This window comes from Macrotis lagotis, chromosome 1 (genome assembly GCF_037893015.1).
Source record: "Macrotis lagotis isolate mMagLag1 chromosome 1, bilby.v1.9.chrom.fasta, whole genome shotgun sequence".
In the NCBI taxonomy this organism is placed as follows: Eukaryota; Metazoa; Chordata; class Mammalia; order Peramelemorphia; family Peramelidae; genus Macrotis; species Macrotis lagotis.
Window position 1 is genome coordinate 844,235,855 of NC_133658.1, and position 19,959 is coordinate 844,255,813.

The window sequence follows — 19,959 nt, forward strand, 5'->3', positions numbered from 1 at the left end:
ATCTCCAATTTTTAGAGTGCTAGGTCTGGATCAAGAAGACCCGGGTTCAAGTCTAGCCTCAAACACTTATTAGCTGTGTGACCCTGAGCAAGTCAATTAACCTTCTTTTCCTTCATTTCCTCTTATGGCAAACAACTGTCAAGGAAATCTTAAATGGGTCAGACAGACACAACTGAACTGAACATTTGACACTGCTGCTCAGCCTCTTCTGAATATTGTCAGCTCTCTGACTTTTTGTAGTTCTTTCTATTAACTGTTCCTTCATAGTTTCCACTGTAGGTTCATCATGTTTTACTTCCTGACAATAGGTATATCCCAGGTCCTTCCTCTCTACCACTCACACTCATGGTGGGCTAAGCAGCTAGGTGGTACAGTTGATAGAATGCTTGATCTGAAGTAAAGTTCAAATATGGCCTCATCATTCCAAATACTCCCTATAATCAGTTGCTAAGACTTGTTGATTAAACTAACTCAATATTTCTCACATCTCATTACTCACACCTTATGCACCCCAGTTTAGGACCTCACCACCTGTCACTTGGGTTGTTGTAATAGCCTTCTGCATCATTGGTATCTCTCTATTCAGTCTTTCACTTTTCCAATCCCTCCTTCTCCCCATTTCTAAAGCCTATCTAAAGCCTATCTCTGACCATATTTTGCCTTTGTAGTTGAATGGGTCCTCTAGTAGTAAATAGGCCCTCACAGCTGCAGAGCATTCCCTTTCTTCTTTAATTGATTTTCTTTCACACAACATCTGTTCTATACCTTCTCTCTTAAGCCTCTTTTAGCACCCTATGCCCTTCTCAGTAAACCTTCCTTCATTCATCTTGAGCTCTCACTTCTCTACCATTCAATATCTCAAAATCCCTTTATTCCATATTGTTCTAAGTTATGAATAAAATATTCATTCCCATACCATTTCTTCACAAAGTTTGCCCCTCCATTCATACCATCTCTTTCTCTAGATTATAATTTCCTATATAAATTCCTTCTCTCCTTTCTGAAAGTTGACTTAAGTTTGAGAAATATTTTCACTTGATCCTATCTACCCAAGCTGTTATGTCTCTTTCCTTTTACACTCCTTCTATACTAATTTTCTCTTTTTTATCTACTCCCATTCAATTTGTAATCTCTTACAATTTGGCTACTTATTCAAATAGATGTCTTAATGTGGTCTTTTAAAAAATTTAGGGGTGGCTAGGTGGCGCAGTGGATAGAGCACCGGCCTTGGAGTCAGGAGTACCTGGGTTCAAATCTGGCCTCAGACACTTAATAATAATTACCTAGCTGTGTGGCCTTGGGCAAGCCATTTAACCCCATTTGCCTTGCAAAAACCTAAAAAAAATTTAATTTATTTTTTCTAACTATATATAGAGATAGTTTTCGACATTCTTGTAAAAAAATTATCCCTCCCCTCCCAAGATAGCAAGAAATCTGATAGAGCTTATACATAGCCATTATAAAACCACACTGAGAGTGAATGAATGATAAAGCATTTACTGAGCTCTTACTGTTGAGTTCAGTTCTCTTTCACCAAATTTTAAGGAGGATTATTAGTAAACTGGAGAGTGGGCAGGATGATGCAGGGCCTTAAGAACATGCCATATGATTACTTGAAATAACTGGTGATTTGTTCTGAATAAGAAAAGATTTAGGAAGGGATTGTAACTGGCATTGTGATTTCATTGCTATGAAGAACTCATGGTGAGGAAACATTATCTACCAATGCAGGCTGGAATATTTTCTGAAATTTATCAGAGAATTACCTGGACCACTGAGATGCCAGTATGTCTGGGCAGGATCCCCTCTTTGAGGCCAGCTTGACATCTTCTATACCATGTTTAGTAGAGTAACGGGATCTGAGAGAAGAAAAGATTGAGTGGCACATGATTACACTGTTCAATTATTTGGAAGGGCTGTGTTATCACACAGGAGTGATTAAAGGAGTGATTAAACTTTTTTTGTTTGATCCAGAGGACAATACTAGAAGCAGTGGAAGAAAGTTATAGAATTAGGTTTGGATTGTTTAATGACTTGAAGACTTTCAATGACAGGGAAGCACCCCTGCTTTCCTCTATAATCACCTACTGGGCAGTTGTCTAGGGAATCTGATATAGGTATGGATTGTACTAAGTGACTTCTGACTTTCAAGTGCGATAGACATTTATTTAATGTTGTCCATGTATGTGCCAGGCAATTAGTTGGGTTTGCAGATACAAAAGCAAAAAAAAAATAAAATAATACCTGTTCTCACATTTTATTAATATAATTTGTTTATCAAATGTCTTCTTCTTGACTCACTTCTTTACTAACCACTTGATGTTTTTTCTTGAACTTACTAATGTCAAAAGCTTCAACTTGGTTTTTGGTTTTGTTTGCCTGGTAGGAAGTTTGGAAGTTTCACCTTGTATCTGTGCTTCAGGTTGCATGATATTTCATGGGATGCTGCTTTTAATTAGTCTTATTTTCCCTCTAAATCACCGAGTTCTCAGTAATTGATAATAAACATCAGTCTTCCCTAAGAATCATTAGACATAAGCAAGATGCATAAACAGAACATCTGAAAATATTTCCTTATTTCCTATCTCTGTTGCACCTAGTCAACCCCCTCCCCCTTTGCTAAGCTAATCTATATATTTACCTCACCTCCTACTCCTGACAAACTGCTGACATATAAGCAATGGGCAATTCTCACCAGTTTGCTAGCTGGCTGACCAATCACTAGTCAGAGTTGAAAAATTGCAGAGGTTTTTGTGGCACCTCAAACTCATTATACTTCTTAGAATACTTAGCTTTCCATCAAAGTTAAGCTCAGGTGCCACACCCTAGGAAAGACCTTTTCTTGGTTGCCTTAGTTATTAGTGCTCTTTTTCTGTTCAAATTATATTTATAGAAGATTAGGTAGACTTCAAAAAAGGAGGCTTCTTGAGAGGAGAGTAGAAATTGTTTTTGAAGCCTAGCACACAGTGCTTTGCAAATAGTTGAAACTTAATAAGTACTTGCTGAATTGAATTTGAATTTGGGGAAAATTTGCTAATTAGCCAGTCCCATGAGAAATGTTCTCAGATCACTCCTCTAGTATACATACATTAAAGAGTCACATGTGCTTATTGCTCCTCATGCTCCCAAAATATGACTTCTTTCTACTTCTGTTACTTCCTTTTGCTTCTCTTCCTTCTCATCTCCTTAAGAAGAATTTCATATTTGTCAGGAAGGCATCCCATCCCTCCACCCATTCCTGAATGCCAGTCCCTTCCAAAAGCTTGATGTGTATCTGAAATCTCAGTTCACAAGGAATCCAGCACAATTTTATTCACCTTGTTTCACCTTGCTCCTCTGTCTACCTTCCAGAAATATCTTCTCTTCTTTCTTGAATGCCTGTCTGCCTTTCAGAGACACCCCTATGAGAATGAACCTCTTGGACTTAAAGGGATAAACAGTTGCCCTTGAAGGCCTGAGTTGATAAGGTTTTTAATGAGAAAGTAGCAACTCTGTCCTTGTGTCTTAGAAAATACTGCTGAGAAGGACAGAAAAGATGAGAATGAAGAGGCAAAGAAGGACAAGGTACAAGAGGAGGAGGAGGAGGAAGAGGAAGAGGAGGAGGAGGAGGAGGAGAAGAAGAAGAAGAAGAAGGAAGAAGAAGAAGAAGAAGAAGAAGAAGAAGAAGAAAACATATCCACTCCAAGCTTGTCCAGTTCTGTAACTGCCTTCAAAGTTCTTTCAGCCAGTGATCCCAATCTGGGAAGGGAACTGCTAGAAGCAGCTGCCAGTGGTGAGAATTGACCTCTTGACCTCTGCCCCCTTAAGAGGCTGTCTCTGTGTATCTCTTGTCTACTATTTTTTCAGTCTTCTCTCAACATTTCTCCTTCTCACATATCCTAGTATCAGTCTCAAGATGCTTCCACCTTCCCGTAGTCCCTTTTGTCAACTGAGAATTTGACTAGATAACCTCTGAAATTCCTTTCAACTTTCAGTCCTATGATCTATGACCTAGAAGAAGTGTCTAGGTAGGAGCATGCCTTGGTGATTGGAGGTTGAGATGAGCCTCAGTATTTTTTGGCAGGTCTGTTAGTATTGCTGAATAATGTAGAGCTGGGTTTGTGGTGTCCTGAGTTGCAGCGGCTCCTTCAGAGGGATAATCTGCATCCCCCTGAAGTGCATCCCAACTTCTGTCTGTACCTGACCACCAAACTGCGCCTTGATGCTTTGCCAGCAGGTGAGGTCTGGACTTGGAGGTTGGTATCAGGTCAGCTTCCTCATTTCTCCAGGATTTATTTGCTGTCACCACTCAAGGGCTCTCCCTCTCCATCTTCCCCCAAACTATTCCACAATAAGGTACAATAGATGACCCAAACTGTTATAATGTAAAGCATGAGGGTCAGAGGCTAGATGGAAGATGGAAGAGGAACAGAGATCAGGGTGCAATGCCTGAGCTAGGGACTAGAAACAGAGGCTACAGAGAAATGGGAAAAATGGGAAGGGGATGGATGGGGATATGTGCCCGGGGTTGAAGCCAAGGGCAGAGGAGGGAAGTGGAAAAAGGCAGGAGATGATTTAAGGGCTTGGGTGAGAAAAGCATGTTTGTAAATGGGACCCATCTGCAGGTCTGAACTCAGAGATACTGAAGGGTATGAATATAATAGATATGCATATGAATCGGGATAGAATAGAGGAACAGCTTTTCCAGGAGATCATAAGAGCGGAGAGGCCAGAATTGGAGTCAAAATGGAACAACCTAGAGCTCAGCATACTGGATGCTTATGAAGAGATTGAAGCTACTGAGGTGAGTTTGGGACTCCGCATGGAGGGGGAAGTCAGGAAGAAGCTTAGGAAGAATAGAGAGGAGACAGGGACCTAGTAGAGCAGAGGTTCTTAACTTTTTTTGTATCATAATCCAGAATCATAAAGGAAGCCAATTATATTTAAATAGAATAATTAGAATGTTTTTAAAAAACAAATTCTTAGACCCCACTTGCATTTGAGAGAAGAGAGCTAACAGGGTCAAGGATCCAGGAAAAGGATAAGGCTTTAAAAAAAAAAAGGTTAAGGGAAAATATGATAACTTTGATCCATGGGGTTGGGGAAAAAGCAGGTTGGGGGAGGATATGAAGTGGGGGTGTAAGAGAAGACAACAGACCGGGCTTTGAGCAGGGGATCCCATACAGGAAAAGCTGCTGGGGTTCGTGTTAAATGTAGAAATAGACCAAGTAGGCCGACACAATTTTCTGCGAGACATGCTGAACTGCCAAGCAGAGCTCTATCGGCAGAAGACTCACCTGGAAGAGTTGAAGGAGTTGAAGACCCAAGAGACGGGGCTTCGTGTTCAGTACCAGTATGTGGCTCATCTAGGTACCATCATGTCCCAGGCCATGTTCCCTCTGCAGAATTTACACCCTATCTACCCCATGATCTTAGACAGATCTCTGACTGTGACATGCCGTACTCTGGCCAGCTCTGTCCACCAGCTACCACCGCAGCATAATGAAGACCTAGACAGCCACCTTCGGGAGATAGGGATCCAGCTAACACATCAGTTGCTGAGCAATATCTTTACCTCTTTGCAGCCCCACCATGCACCCCTGGTAGGAGTTTTTGGTGCCCTGGCCCTACTACAGCTAGATGAGCAGGCACCTGCCCTAGAGAGGCTGGCACTTTGTCCAGGACTAGGGGCTTCCCCAGTAGTGGACAAGAATGTGCTGAACTCAAATGTCATTTGTCCTTCCTGGTTAGGGCCCAAAGCCTGGCAGGAGTGTGGATTGCTGGAGCTGCTACCCCCCTTTGTAGGCCTGCAGGCTTCCTTGGCTGCCCACTCAAAAGCCTGGGAGGAGTACCTGAGGTTGCCCTCGACAGTGGTAGGCCCAGCACCGGGCCCTGGCACCAAACCCCTGAGCTTCCTTCAGAAGCTGGTGCTATGGCGGGTGCTAAAACCAGAGCAGCTAGCAGGTACCTTTGCTGACTTTACCACCTGCCTCCTGGGACGGCCCCTGGCTGAGACGAAGTATCCAGCTATCAACTCCTACAGGTTGAGCCAGCCCACCCAGCCCCTGCTTGTGCTGCTGCCCCCACCAGGACACCCCAGTGCCACCTCACACCCTTTACCCTTTATCTTGAAGTTGGCATCCCAACATGAGCAGGAGGTAAGCCTGGAAGTCTGAGTGGGGATACCTAAAATTACTTTTGTAGCACCAGGGCAAGGTGTACCTCCTTCCTGACTACTTTTCATCTTTAGGTGCCTTCTGACCACCTCCCACAAACTGATGCTCCTAACCCAAGAGCTCTTCCCAACCATCTTGCTCACCAACCCAGATATCAACCTCCCAAAGAACTAGAGCTTATTTATTCACTCCACTGACACTCCCACAAGTGACATTCACCTTGTGGCTATAGGGACCTTTCAGAGGCAATTGTGCCAAGGACTGTGATATGACCCTGTGAAGTTCCATCCCTTTCAGCAGCAAATGGGGGTGGGGGTTGAAGCTAGAGAAGACATCCATAGGAAGCCTTGAGTCCCTGCAGCCAGGTGGTAAGCAGGTAGCATTATCCATTAGACCTTGCTTATCTCTCATTGCTCCCTTAAGGGCAAAGGCTGGGTAGGAGAGACCACAACCTTCAAAGTAGCAAGGAAGGGTTGTGGTTATTTGGGGTTATGGGAGCACTAGAAGCCTCCACTCAAGGCATGTCTATTTTTCTTGGGACAAAAGAATCTGCAGGTCATTGGACTGGGGTCCTCTAAATGGGACTCTATTCAGACTGTGACCATAGCTCTGAGCAATGCTATGCGAAAGGGTCACTGGATAGTATTGGACAACTGCCATCTGATGTCTTCTTGGCCATCTGAGCTCCTGGAACCCTTGTTAGGGATGTTAGATGGGGCTCAGGGTAGGTGAGCCTGCTGCCTCATATCTGTCCCCCTTGTCTGTACTCTCCTGTCTGTACGCTTTCTTGTCTGTCATTCTCTTTGTCCTTGATTGTGCCTTCCTTATGATCATACTTGTCTCATATTTCTAATCTCTGTCTCCATCCCATCTTGTGGCTTGAACCTTTTCAGAATGTGTCCCCTCTATTTTGTTACACTTCTGCCTGTTTCTTCTGCTTCCCTAGTGCTTTGTATTCCTTTCATATTTGTTCCTTTTTATGCCTGTGTACCTCCTTTTGTATGTTAGCCACCACCACCATGTGTTTCTATTCTTTCTTATGTCTATCTAGGTTGTATTTTTGTTCCTTCCTCCAATGTTTGCAGCTCACCTGTCTGTGCCCCCACCTTTTCCATATCTCTGTGTCAACTTGGGTATGTTTGAGTTGCACCTCATTTCTGTCCCCATCTCATTGCTGCCCAATGCCTCAGTCCCTAATGTCATTTATGTCTTCCTTCCTGTTGTCATCATCCCCATTCTCTCCCACACGACATCTAGGTCCCTGCCTTTAGATCTTTTTTCTTTATTGTTCGTATCATCCACATTTCTGGGTGTCTCCCTCTTAGTAGTGCTTTCCATATCTGGCCATCTCTCATGACTATGCTTCCCACATTAATTTCCTCATGTCTTTGTCCTTCTCTTCTTTGTTCCCTCCCCCTTGTTTCTCATTTTTATTATTTTCACATCTATGACACTCATTTCAGATAACTTTCTCTCCCTTATGTATGTCCCCAGGAATGTGTTTTCCCCTCATGCCTGAGGACTTCTCTTCATGTCATTATTCCCTCTGCTTTGTCTGAGGCTTTGTCACATCTGTATTTCTTTTATATATGTTTCCTACACATCATGCCTTTGCCGCCTCCTCAAGGTCTGTCTCATCCCTCAGACCGTGCCCTTCTCTTTGTGGCACAGTAGAAAAAAAGGAAGAAAGAACACCACCTGTCCATATTTGCAGTGGTTCTGTTTGCCAGGTCCAACATTAATGAGAATGAGGGAAACAAAAGAAAGGGAGAAGATTGAGGGGGCAATCCCATTCTAGGCATTTCTTGACTGTGTGACCTTGGGCAAATCACTTCCCTTCCATGGTCAATGCAAGGCTTGGGCTATGGAGTCATGATCCCTTCCTTTTTCTCTTCATGTTTGTGTCCCCCTTGAATCTATGTTTCCCACAGTTTTGTGTTTCTTCCTTCAAGTCTTTGTCCCCTGTTGCTTCTATACCCTTCAGGTTTTTGTTCCTCCTGTTGTGCATGTCCCAGCAATTACATGCCCCATCTGTGTCCTTTCCCTTATGTCTGTGTTCCTCTCACATTTGTGCATCCCTCGAGTCTGCTTTCCTCCTATATGTATCTTTCATCTTTTATCAGTGCCCTCATTTTTTAATCTACCTCAGGTCTTTGTTCCCTCCCTCCCTCCCCTTTGGATCCATGTCTGTGCCCTACACTTGGTCCTGTGACTCCCTAGTGCCTGACCTCCCTTGATGTATACATCCCCCTTCATATATCTGACCTCATGTTTGTGTATGTATTTACATTTCTGTTATCTGCCCATGACTTTATTCCCCTTTCATACAGCAACCTCCATACACTTATGTGTATGACCCTAAAATCTATGTCTCTTTTATATCTTTGTTCCATGTCTTTTCTCCCCTCTTATCTGGTCCTCATTTCTCTCCACAGTGACATCAGAAGTTTTGCCACTTGTCTTGCACCAATCCATGTCCAGACATAATTTAATTATAAATAAGAAGTTCCGCCTGTGGCTTATTTCCTCAGCTAATACAGTTGACTCTCTTCCAGGTGAGGATGAAAGCTCCTAACCAGAATCCTAATTGAATTAGGGGAGAAAGAGAAGAGTAGGCTGAGGAGGCGAGGACTTGTCTAAGGCTTTTCACTGAGCAGAAGGGAAAAAAACTATCTAGGTTGTGTTATTTGACTACAGAGGATCATAGGCTGCTGCTGTCCAGGGTCCTTCCCAGAGTAAGCATGAAAACTTCCCATAGCCAGGGTTATGCTCTGAATCATGCCATTTCCCCTTTCTCTCATACTAGTGGTGTTGGTACAGTATTCGGTTCCTATATTCTGGGAGAAGTCACTGGAGCTGAGTGACATCCTGATAAGCAGCCTACGTGAAAGATATAATCCAATGCAAGATTCCCTGGAAAATTCTGAACCCTTAGTATCCCTAACCCTGTCTGTGCCAGTGATATTCCTGCACAGTCTTCTGCTGCACCGCCAGCTCTATGGGCCCTGTCTTCAGGCTAAGTGTGGTAAATGGTAAGTCCCCTATACCTGAAAACTACCCCCTTTCCTTGAGGTTAGGGCAATTAATGGTTTGATATGCCCCCAAACAAGCCAAGTCTTCCTTTTGCCTATCTAGAAAAGGCTTGCCTTTTTCTAAGTTTTTTTTCCCCAAGACTTATCTTTAGTACCATTAGCCACCTCCTACTAGATCTCTTGCTAATAGCCTTTTGACTTCGAATCTGTTTATTCACACCCCACCCCCATTCCAACAGGAATCAGGTGATCCTGGAATGGACACTAAAAACACAGGAATGGATATGGAAGAGGTTCAGCAATCACTGGGTGGCTCTGCAAGAACTGATTGGCAAGACCTTATCCCTGCCCCTTCCCTAGCCTCTCATGAGGTTGCTATCTTCACCTCACTAATCATTTGTCTTTCCTTCCTTGCCCTTTGGCTAGCTTTGTTCTCACCTATCTTTCTTCTGTCTGTCCCCAATCTCTGGCCACCTCCTGAGCCTCTCCATTTTTGTTAACCTTTACCCTTTTATATTTTTCTGGGCCCCCTTCCCATTTTTCCCCTATTCTTGACTTCTGCCTCCCTCATCCATTCTCATGAAAGATATCTGCAACCTGAGCACCTTCTTTCTGGTGCAGAGCCCCAAGGCCAGACAGGGGGTTGATGGGGTTGGAGAACAGGGCTTTGAAGGGTCCTTGTGCTTCCTGTCCTCCAGGAGCAATTTTTTATGGAGGACATGTGGCTGATCCTGAAGACCAGGCTGCCATATTCAGTCTTATCCAGGTCTGTCTGGACCCCAACAATAAATTGCAACCCTGCAGTTTTACCCCACAGGATCTGCTGGCCACCCTTATACCATGCCCAGGTAGGGCCCTGCTGTGTGCAGGGGATGGGAGACAACCAAGAGTGAGCCCTAACCCTATTCAGGAGATATGTGTGTGAAGGAACCGAATTCATGGATGAGGGGCAGTCATCTGTGTTTGTGGATGAAGTGAATGGGGAAGAGACTTATGTGATTCTGGGGGTCTCTACATGTAAATGTGAAATGTCCTATTTCTGTATATGTACATATGACCCTGAATCAATGTGCATGAGAAGGGAAGGTCTTGACTCTGATTTGTGGGGATTCACTTATTTTTGTGTGTGAGACACCTATCTATATGTGTGTTCTGGAGTGTATGTAGGGGGAGGTACGTGTGTGTGTGTGTGTGTGTGTGTGTGTGTGTATGTATGTGTTTGTAGATCAAGACTCTATGCTTGTATGTGTGTTTCCATGGTAGTATTGGCCTTGTCCCTATGTGTGGGAAGCCATGTCCATATGTACTCTGTGTGTGTGTGTGTGTGTGTGTGTGTGTGTGTGTGTGTGTCTTGCTATAAGTGTATATGAAAGGAATTATGTCCCAATGTAAGTGAACCTTATGTGTGTGAGGCTGAGCAGTGCAGGGGGTAGGATGGGAAAGAAGTTAAAATGAGGCTAAGTAGAAGCCTTGTTTTTGAATATGTGTGTGAGAAGGTACTCCACAGGGGAGAGGGGAGAGAGTAGTATTGGCCTCATCTTATAGTTCTGGAGGCTCCCTGCATTCATGTTGTGTGTTCACCATAGCTCAGGGCATGAGGTTGTCCAGTTTCTTCATTGGTTAGCCTTAGCAATTATTTTTATATGTGGTTGAACTTCCTCTGCTTTTTGTGTTAGCAGTGATAATTTCTTCCATCTTATCTTGGGAAATCACAGACTGACTTCTCTTTCCAAACTACAGTGATATAGCTCTGCTCCACGTGCTCCACGGGAAAAAAACCATGGCATTCTGAGCCCCTTTCTTGATATTCTCCCTATTAATCCTTTTGAAATCTCAGGATTTAATTAATTGACTTTGAGTATGGAGAGAATAACTTTGATATACTTCCCTATAAAGAGTGATTTTTTTTTGAGCTGCTTAAGTTTGAAGCATTTAAACTGAGGCTGAGTTGTGCAGCCTCATATGTAGCTTTGGATCACCTACTCTCTTCCCTATTGATATCATGTCCACAGACAATAGTGGTGTCCCCTAGGTAAATAGGCACAGCCTTTTGGGGATGGACCAGGGAATAGTCAAAAAGATGCCTGCTTGTCCAAGCTCAAGAGGGAGGACTGAAGGCATCAGGAGGCAATGGGATTTTCCAAGATCTATGCAAGGCCTTTTTGCCAAGGAGGCCACACTACATTCTAGAATCAAAGACTTATTTTCTCAAACAATTAAGCTTAGAGAAAGCATCAAGTTCATGTATCTTGCTGAATTTTTAGTTCTCTAAAAATTCTGTCTTTACAATCTCTCAGCTTTTGATCTCTGATTTGATCTGGTTCACCTGTGAATATCACCACAATCATTCTGAAAAGAAATTCAACATAATCTTTGGATTTTGTCTGCCTGGAAGAAACCACACTCCTTTGCCATCAAAGAGGATTACCTTTCCTTGCATGTAGGAATTTCCACATTTACATGCTTATGCCCATTCTATAATGGGCTAAGTTCAAGACTATTGCAGTAACTTGTAAAACAAGCTGACATGAACCCCTCCAATTGGACTGGGATGGACTCAAAAGGCCATGAAATTGTAACATCTGCTGTCTCAGATCTTGAAAGCTGCAAAGTATAACTCCTCTCCACCCTCCAGTGCTCCCAGTTCAGCTTTTTGTAGTTAAAGAAATTTCTTTCACATAGTAAGCCTTTGACAATTTGAAGAAAAGTTATCAGTTATCCTGTCCCCAAATGGAATCTTATTTTCAAGCATCACCTGCTCCTTCAACTAATCTTCATGTTATAGATGTCCTTCATCACATTGGTTGTAATCTTCTGGATTCTCTCCAGTTTTATCAATGTCCTTCCTAATTTGTGGCCTCCAGTGATTCCCCTGCACTCCACATATGACTTGATTAAGGGCTGAGTCAAGAGGGACTGTCCTAGTCTTATTCCAGATTGGGTTAATTCTTAACAGGAAACTTAATAGTTTCCTATGAAGTCTAAATAAGACTTCATCTGAAATATTCCTGCTTGGAACATCAGTTTTTAGAATCTAGGACTATTTTCAGGGGAGGTGGTTGCTTTTGCCGCCCAATCATAATAGTTTCACAGGCTGAGCTACTCGTGGACCAGTCTATCTGCCATCATGAGTAAGGGAGCTATCAATGTGAACTAACCTTACTTTGCCTGTCTTCCAACCTATATTTCTCTGTTTTAAAAAATGTTACTGATAAATTTTTACATAAGCTCCCCTTTATAATATATCCCTCACCAATAGCCATCCCTTATAATTTACCATATGCCTTATGAAAAAGTCTGCAAGGAGCTTACATTCTGTCATGGGAAATGTGATTGGGTGGATATATAAATAAAAGATAATTTAGAGGGGCAAGGGACTAGTCACTGGAGACATAAGGCAAGGTCTCTTATAGAAGATGCCATTTGAGTTCAGTTTTTAAGGGTTTCTAAAAGACAAAGGAAGGAATGCATTTGAGACTTGGGGAAAGCCAGTACAAAGTCACAAAAATGAGGGACAGCTAAAAAGTCACTTGACTGGATCATAAATTTGTAAAGGGAAGTAGTAGAGAATAAAGCTGTAAAGGAAGATTAGGAGTCAGGTTATTAAAGGGCTTTAAATGCCAGAGGAGTTTATATTTGATCCTAATCATAATAGTGAACTACTAGAAATTGCTTAGTAAAGGAATGACATGTTTCCTTCTGTGTAAAATGAGGAGATTCCCCTGCCAGCTATGACTAAAAATGATGATAACTAAAGAGCTGTACACTGGCCTGGATCTTGGATTCATACCTTCTAATTGGTTGCCTCTTAAAATCTGTTACCCTCCTCCTGTCCTTTGGAAAGAAGATTACTGTTTAAGACACTGCCTTGACTCATTCAGTCACATTGTAAATTTTTATTCTCTCCATCAAGCAACTATCTCTATTATTAACACCAACTCCTTGGTAATCTTCCAAGGGATACTATACAACCTTTTTTTCCACCCACTTCCTGAGTATTCCCCACGACTTGTGGCTCTACTTTTTTCCCCCTATACATTTTTTGGTGACTATCAGCTATCTTGGGTTAAACTATCATCTCCATGCAAAGGACTCTTAAATCTAATCTCCCAACCCTAACCTTTCTTCAGAAATATAATCCTTAGGAAGATGTCCTGTAGAAATTACAAACTTACCATAATATGAGCAAAATGGAATTAATATTTTCTCCACATCTTTTCAAAATGCTTATTTCCATCAAGGGTACCAATATTCAAATTATGGTTTGGTATGTAATACCTGATTGTTTTCCTCTCTTTCATATCCTACATCCAAACAGTTGTCAAGACATCACTTCTACATCCACAACATCTCTCAGCAGCCTTCCCTTATCTATACTCATATTTTACTCTCATGTTAGGCCCTCATCAGTTCTTGCTTAGATTACTATAATATTCTTCTGATTAGTCTCCCTACTTCCCATAACTCCCCTAATTCATTCTCCCAAATGATATTCTTAGTATACAGTTCTGACCATGTCTACTTCTTTACTAAAATAGTCCTTCCTGTGGCTCCCCATTACCTCTAAGATAGAAATACAAATATCAACTCTTTACCCTGGCATTTAAAGTACTCTGCAGTATGATTGCTACTGACTTTAATTTTCATATTCATGCTTTCTCTATGCCCATCAAACTGACTTTCTAACTGTTCATAACCTTCTATCTCCTGTCTATCATACTGGTTGTCCCCTATATCTGACATACACTCTGCTTGCATTGCAATCATATATTGTATATTTCCTTCAAAGAATAGACCAGGTGCCCCTACGGGCAATAAAGCCTTTCTGAATTGATCAGATTGTTCAGCTCTCCACCCTCCTGAAATCCCATTGCAATACTTGGCATATACTTAATATTGTGTCACATTGCCCCAGCAGAATAGAAGTTCCTTAGAATGGGGTCACAAGTCTTTGGTTTGTTTGTGTTTTTTGCCCTGGCCAGGTCACAACTAGACTGTCTGCCACAGTTAAGGAAGAATATTGATAAACGAGAATTTCCACACAAGGGCAACCAAGTCTATGTCCTATGAGGATTAAGTTGAAGCAACTGGGGGGATATTTAGCTTGAAAAAGATAAGGATATGATAGTTATATTAAAGCTCCTAAGTTTATAAGAGAAGCATATGGAAAGGCTGTCATATGGAAAAGAAATTAGGTCTTTTGGTCTCAAAGGGAAGAACTGGAAACAATGGGTGGAAATTACAAAGAAATAAATTTAGGTTTGCTGTTGGAGAAGACTTCCTTTTAATTAGAGCTATCCAAAAGTGCAATGGAAGTAGTTGGTTTATGTCACTCATAAAGGTATGATGACTACTTACTTGGATATATTATAGTGGTGATTCCTTTTCAGATATGGATTGGACCATATGACTATTGAGGTCAACTCTCTGGTTCAGCAATGTTTTGAATCTGGTCTGGTCCCAAAGTGTCCTGGGACTTACACTTAATCTCATCTTCCAAACAGTATAACTCCCTTACTCTGGAGCACCATATACTCACCCTCTGAGGAGGTTCATTATATAATTGCAAGGAGATATATGTATATAATATATATTTGTTTGCAACCTTTAAAGTACTATCTAAATATTATTTTAAACAGTATCTTATTTTTCCAATTACTTCCAATTACAATTTTGAACATTTTAAAAAAATTTTTGAATTCCAAATGTTCCTTCTCCCTCACCCCCCCACCCTAAGATTGTAAACAATTTGATATTAAAAAACATCATTCCATATTGGTCGTATTATAAAAGAAATAGACCAAATAAACAAAAAAAGTGAAAATAGTATATTTCTGCATTCAGACTCCCATCAGTTCTTTCTCTGTATGTGGATAGCATTTTTTCATCATGAGTCCTTTTGGAATTATCTTGGATCATTGTTTTGCTGAGAATAAGTCATTCATAATTGATCATCACACAGTGTTGCTGTTACTGTGTATACTGCCCTTCTGGTTTTGCTTACTTCACTTTACCTCAGTTCATGTAAGTCTTCCTGGAATGCCTACTCATGATTTCTTTCTTTCTTTCTTTCTTTTTTTTATTAATTTTTATTAAAGATATTATTTGAGTTTTACAATTTTCCCCCAATCTTACTCCCCCCCCCCCCATGGAAAGCAATCTGTCAGTCTTTACTTTGTTTCCATGTTGCACCTTGATCCAAATTGGGTGTGATGAGAGAGAAATCATATCCTTAGAGAAGAGACAAGAATTCTAAGAGGTAACAAGAGCAGACAATAAGATGTCTGTTTTTTCTAAATTAGAGGGAATAGTCCTTGAACTTTGTTCAAACTCTATAGCTCCTTATCTGGATACAGCTGGCACTCTCCTTTGCAGACAGCCCAAAATTGCTCCCTATTATTGCACTGATGGAATGAGCAAGTCCTTCAAGGTTGATCATCACTCCCATGTTGCTGTTAGGGTATACAGTGTTTTTCTGGTTCTGCTCATCTCACTCATCATCAGCTCATGCAAATCCCTCCAGGCTTCCCTGAAATCCCGTCTCTCCTGGTTTCTAATAGAACAATAGGGGTGGCTAGGTGGCGTAGTGGATAAAGCACCGGCCCTGGAGTCAGGAGTACCTGGGTTCAAGTCTCAGACTATAATTACCATAATTACCTAGCTGTGTGGCCTTCTGCCAGCCATTTAACCCCATTTGCCTTGCAAAAACCTAAAAAAAAAAAATAGAACAACAGTATTCCATGATATACATATACCACAGTTTAAGCTATTCCCCAATTGAAGGGCAATTTGATTTAAAATTCTTTGCCACCACAAACAGGGCTGCTATAAATATTTTTTTTACAAGTAATGTTTTTACCCTTTTTCTTCATCTCTTCAGGATATAGACCCAGTAGTGGTATTGCTGGGTCAAAGGGTATGCACATTTTTGTTGCCCTTTGGGCATAGTTCCAAATAGCTCTCCAGAAAAGTTGGATGAGTTCACAGCTCCACCAACAGTGTAATAGTGTCCCAGATTTCCCACATCCCTTCCAACAATGATCATTATCCTTTCTGGTCATATTGGCCAATCTGAGAGGTGTGGGGTGCTACCTCAGAGAAGCTTTAATTTGTATTTCTCTAAAAATTAATGATTTAGAGCATTTTTTCATATGGCTATGAATTGCTTTGATCTCCTCATCTGTAAATTGCCTTTGCATATCCTTTGACCATTTGTCAATTGGGGAATGGCTTTTTGTTTTAAAAATATGACTCAGTTCTCTGTATATTTTAGAAATGAGTCATTTGTCAGAATCATTAGTTGTAAAGATTGTTTCCCAATTTACTACATTTCTTTTGATCTTGGTTACAGTGGTTTTATCTGTGCAAAAGCTTTTTAATTTAATGTAATCAAAATCATCTAATTGGGTTTTGGTGATTCTCTCCAACTCTTCCTTAGTCATAAACTGCTCCGCTTTCCATAGATCTGACAGGTAAACTAGTCCTTGATCTTCTAATTTGCTTATAGTATTGTTTTTTGTGTCTAAATCCTGTAACCATTTGGATTTTATCTTGGTAAAGGATGTTAGGTGTTGGTCTAATCTAAGTTTCTTCCATACTAACTTCCAATTATCCCAGAAGTTTTTATCAAAGAGGGAGTTTTTATCCCCATGGCTGGACTCTTTGGGTTTATCGAACAGATTACTATAATCATCTCCTGCTTTTACACCTAGTCTATTCCACTGGTCCATCATTATATTTCTTAGCCAATACCAAACAGTTTTGATGACTATGCTTTATAATATAATTTTAGATCAGGTAGGGCTAAGCCACCTTCTTTTGCACTTTTTTTTTCATTAAGCTCCTGGCAATTCTTAACTTTTTTATTTTTCTATATGAATTTACTTACAATTTTTTCTAACTCACTAAAGTAATGTTTTTGGAATTTTGATTGGTAGGGCTACTCATGATTTCTTAAAGCACAATAGTGTTCTATTATGTTCTTATATCACAGCTTGTTCAGCCATTCCCCAACTGCTGGGCATTCCTTCAATTGCCAATTCTTTGATACCACAAAAAGAGCTGTAAATCTAAGCTATTATTTTAAGAGCAGGTATCATGCCTGTCCTCAAAGATTGTAGTTACCCTGCCCTAGCTAAGTAGAACTGAGATGGATAGCTGGTGACCTTGAAGAGATGAAGCCCGGAAGCAGGGAGAGGAATCAATACCCAGAAAAATGTACATCCCAGTGTTTCCCATAGGATCAGTGGTATTAGAAGATTCCACCCCAGAAGGTGGCAAACCTTGAGAATTTGATGACCTCACCAGAGGCATGGATTACCCCTCCACATATTCACAGGCTACCCATCTTATTCCTCATACATGATTATTATATCTGCTCTACCTATTTATGGTAAGGATTTCAGATATGTGGAGGAATGCCTTTGCTTTGAACTAGCTGCATTTACTGACTGGCTTATGAGCCATAATTTTAAATGAAGATACACAAAATACCTTGAACCTAGGGTAGCTATTTTGTGTGGTCTTTCAATTCTAAGACTTGAGTTGTGTGTGTGTGTGTGTGTGTGTGTGTGTGTGTATGTGTGTGTGTGTCTGAGAGAGAGAGAGAGAGAGAGAGAGAGAGAGAGAGAGAGAGACAGACAGACTGACAGACTATGTGGGGGAGAGTGTCTTTTTGTATACATATGTGTGTATGTGTGTACCTCCTTGAGTGTATAAAAGGGTGAGTGTGAATAACAATTTTACTCTGTATGCATCTGTGTGTATGGAGAATCTTTCCTTTAGTTGAGGAGACTCTGGGGATATGTGTACTATCTGTGTAGAGTGACATCTTTCTGCTAGAGTATCTTGTTTCTCTTAACTTACCATCCTCATCTTCTCAACCCCCTAGATATGACGGAGTTAGAGGCCCAAATATTCCTGATACCTTTCCTGCCTGAACCTCGTAGTTATGGTCTAACTGAAGAACCCCAGGCTTGGCTAATAAGGAAACAGAGTCGGGCCCTTTTTTCTTACCTACAGAAGGCCCAAGATCCCTGGGGACCTTCAGGACTTCCTAGTGCCAGAATCCAAGCCCTTTATCGGGTGGAATATCGACTAAAGCATCGAGTGTCCCAGGCTATCCGGAGGCTCAAAGCTTTGCAGGCCATGTTGACCTTGAGCTCTCATAATCTTAATGGAAACTCCTCTAAAGGGGTGCAGACCCTGGAAGGCTTCTTGGAGAAGGAAGGCACAGCATTAGGTTTGCTATTGCCAGAACTACATAGTGACTTGTGCTGCTTGGAGAGTCAGCTGGCAGGGGGCCTTCCTTGCTCCTCCCCACGATGTAATGAAGTGGCCACTGCTCTTTGGGCTGGCCGTCTGCCTCCACCCTGGCGACACCACATGTCTGCTGGGCCCCAGCCACCCTGGCTCTGGCTGTACCAGCTGTGGTGCCAAGGCCAGTTGCTAACCAGATACTTAAGTCAATGTGGACAACTGGGTATGGGAGGGTCTGACCAGCAGAACCGCTCATTTCACCTGTCTGCCTTCCGTCACCCCAAAGGGTTATTGCTGGCTATTCGCTGGGAGGCCAGCCAGAACTGGACTTTCCCCTTCATTTCAAATTTAAGGACAAGTCTTTTAACCCATGGTTATCGGCGTCCAGCCTGTCCTGCCTCTGTCCCTGGAGCACGCCCTCAGTTCCAGCTTAAACCCACTTTTATCTCCCCCACCCATGACGGAACCACCAGGATTAACTCTGCCAAACTAAGCTTCAGGTATCATCCCCAATCCAGACTTAGTGGTGGTTCCATATACAACTACAGCTTCTATAATCGACTTAGCCTTAGTCGTGACCTTGATACCAGCCCCTGGCTGCACATGGGCCATAGGCAGAGGTCCAATTTTGACTCTAATCTTAATGCTGGCATATCTCGACAAAGGTTTGAAGCAATTGGCCTTCAAATTCAGGTAGGTACTCTTGTACCCCATCCCTGTCCCCTCTCCATTAGGCTATATCCATAAGTCTGATTCTTTTCATGCCTCAGTACTGGTCATGATGATTGTGCCCCCAGGTGGAATGTGGACCAAAGCCATCTGCTCCTGAGGGTGGCATTCTCATAACAGGACTGCTTCTCCATCATGCCGAATGGGATCCTGAGGACAAGGCCCTGCAAGATGGGCACTCTGGCAAGCCTAGCCCTCTGCCCCCTATCAGTGTGATCCCCCAGTTCATCACCCAAGACCCACCATTGCCTTCCTCTCCTCTGCCCCTGCCCCTCTATCTCTGCCCTGTCTACCTGGGGGGAGTCCTGGGCTCCTCACGGTTGGACAGTGCCCACGTCCTGTTCTACTTGCCCCTGTCTACCAAAGTGTCTCCTGACATTTGTACTCACCGTAGGGTCTATGTGTGTAGTCCACCCCTGACTTGAGTCAATATCTGGAATAAAGGAATTTGGCTAAAGGTGCATGTGTGTCTGCGTGTGCATGTGTGCACACATTTCCCTAAGGGTATTTCTACTTGTGTGTGTTCAGGCAGCTGTAGAAGCAGAGGGAAAAAGAGAAGGTTTACGGAATTCAACCCCTCAACTTTGTCTAGTAACAGTTCTCTGGTCTTTTGGTCTGGAGTTTGTCTAGCTTGGGGAAAGGGAGTAAAAAAAATAATGAAGTGCAGAGTGAGGGATTGAAGCCAGAATGATAAACTATACTATTACAGTCCTGCTCTATGACTTTAGGTCAGATACCTTCTCTTCCTCAAGCTGGAGCTTTCAGTAGAGTTGAAGGATATATTT

At 42.0% G+C, this 19,959-nt stretch overlaps 1 protein-coding gene across 14 annotated transcripts in view; it reads left to right on the top strand.

The window, feature by feature from the left end:
• DNHD1 (dynein heavy chain domain 1) overlaps positions 1–19,653 on the top strand; it is a 121,134-nt gene extending 101,481 nt beyond the window's left edge. For 7 of the 14 annotated variants that reach the window (XM_074217457.1, XM_074217464.1, XM_074217465.1 and 4 more), the window contains 11 exons: positions 3,509–3,772; positions 4,064–4,216; positions 4,605–4,783; positions 5,166–6,137; positions 6,702–6,879; positions 8,591–8,710; positions 8,962–9,187; positions 9,427–9,518; positions 9,886–10,035; positions 18,078–19,138; positions 19,243–19,653. In XM_074217457.1, the coding sequence (XP_074073558.1) occupies positions 3,509–3,772; positions 4,064–4,216; positions 4,605–4,783; positions 5,166–6,137; positions 6,702–6,879; positions 8,591–8,710; positions 8,962–9,187; positions 9,427–9,518; positions 9,886–10,035; positions 18,078–19,138; positions 19,243–19,599 (3,752 nt within the window). In that variant the 3' untranslated portion in view covers positions 19,600–19,653. The other 7 variants (XM_074217463.1, XM_074217459.1, XM_074217469.1 and 4 more) reach the window with 7 other exon arrangements.
• The last annotated feature ends 306 nt before the right edge of the window (positions 19,654–19,959 follow it).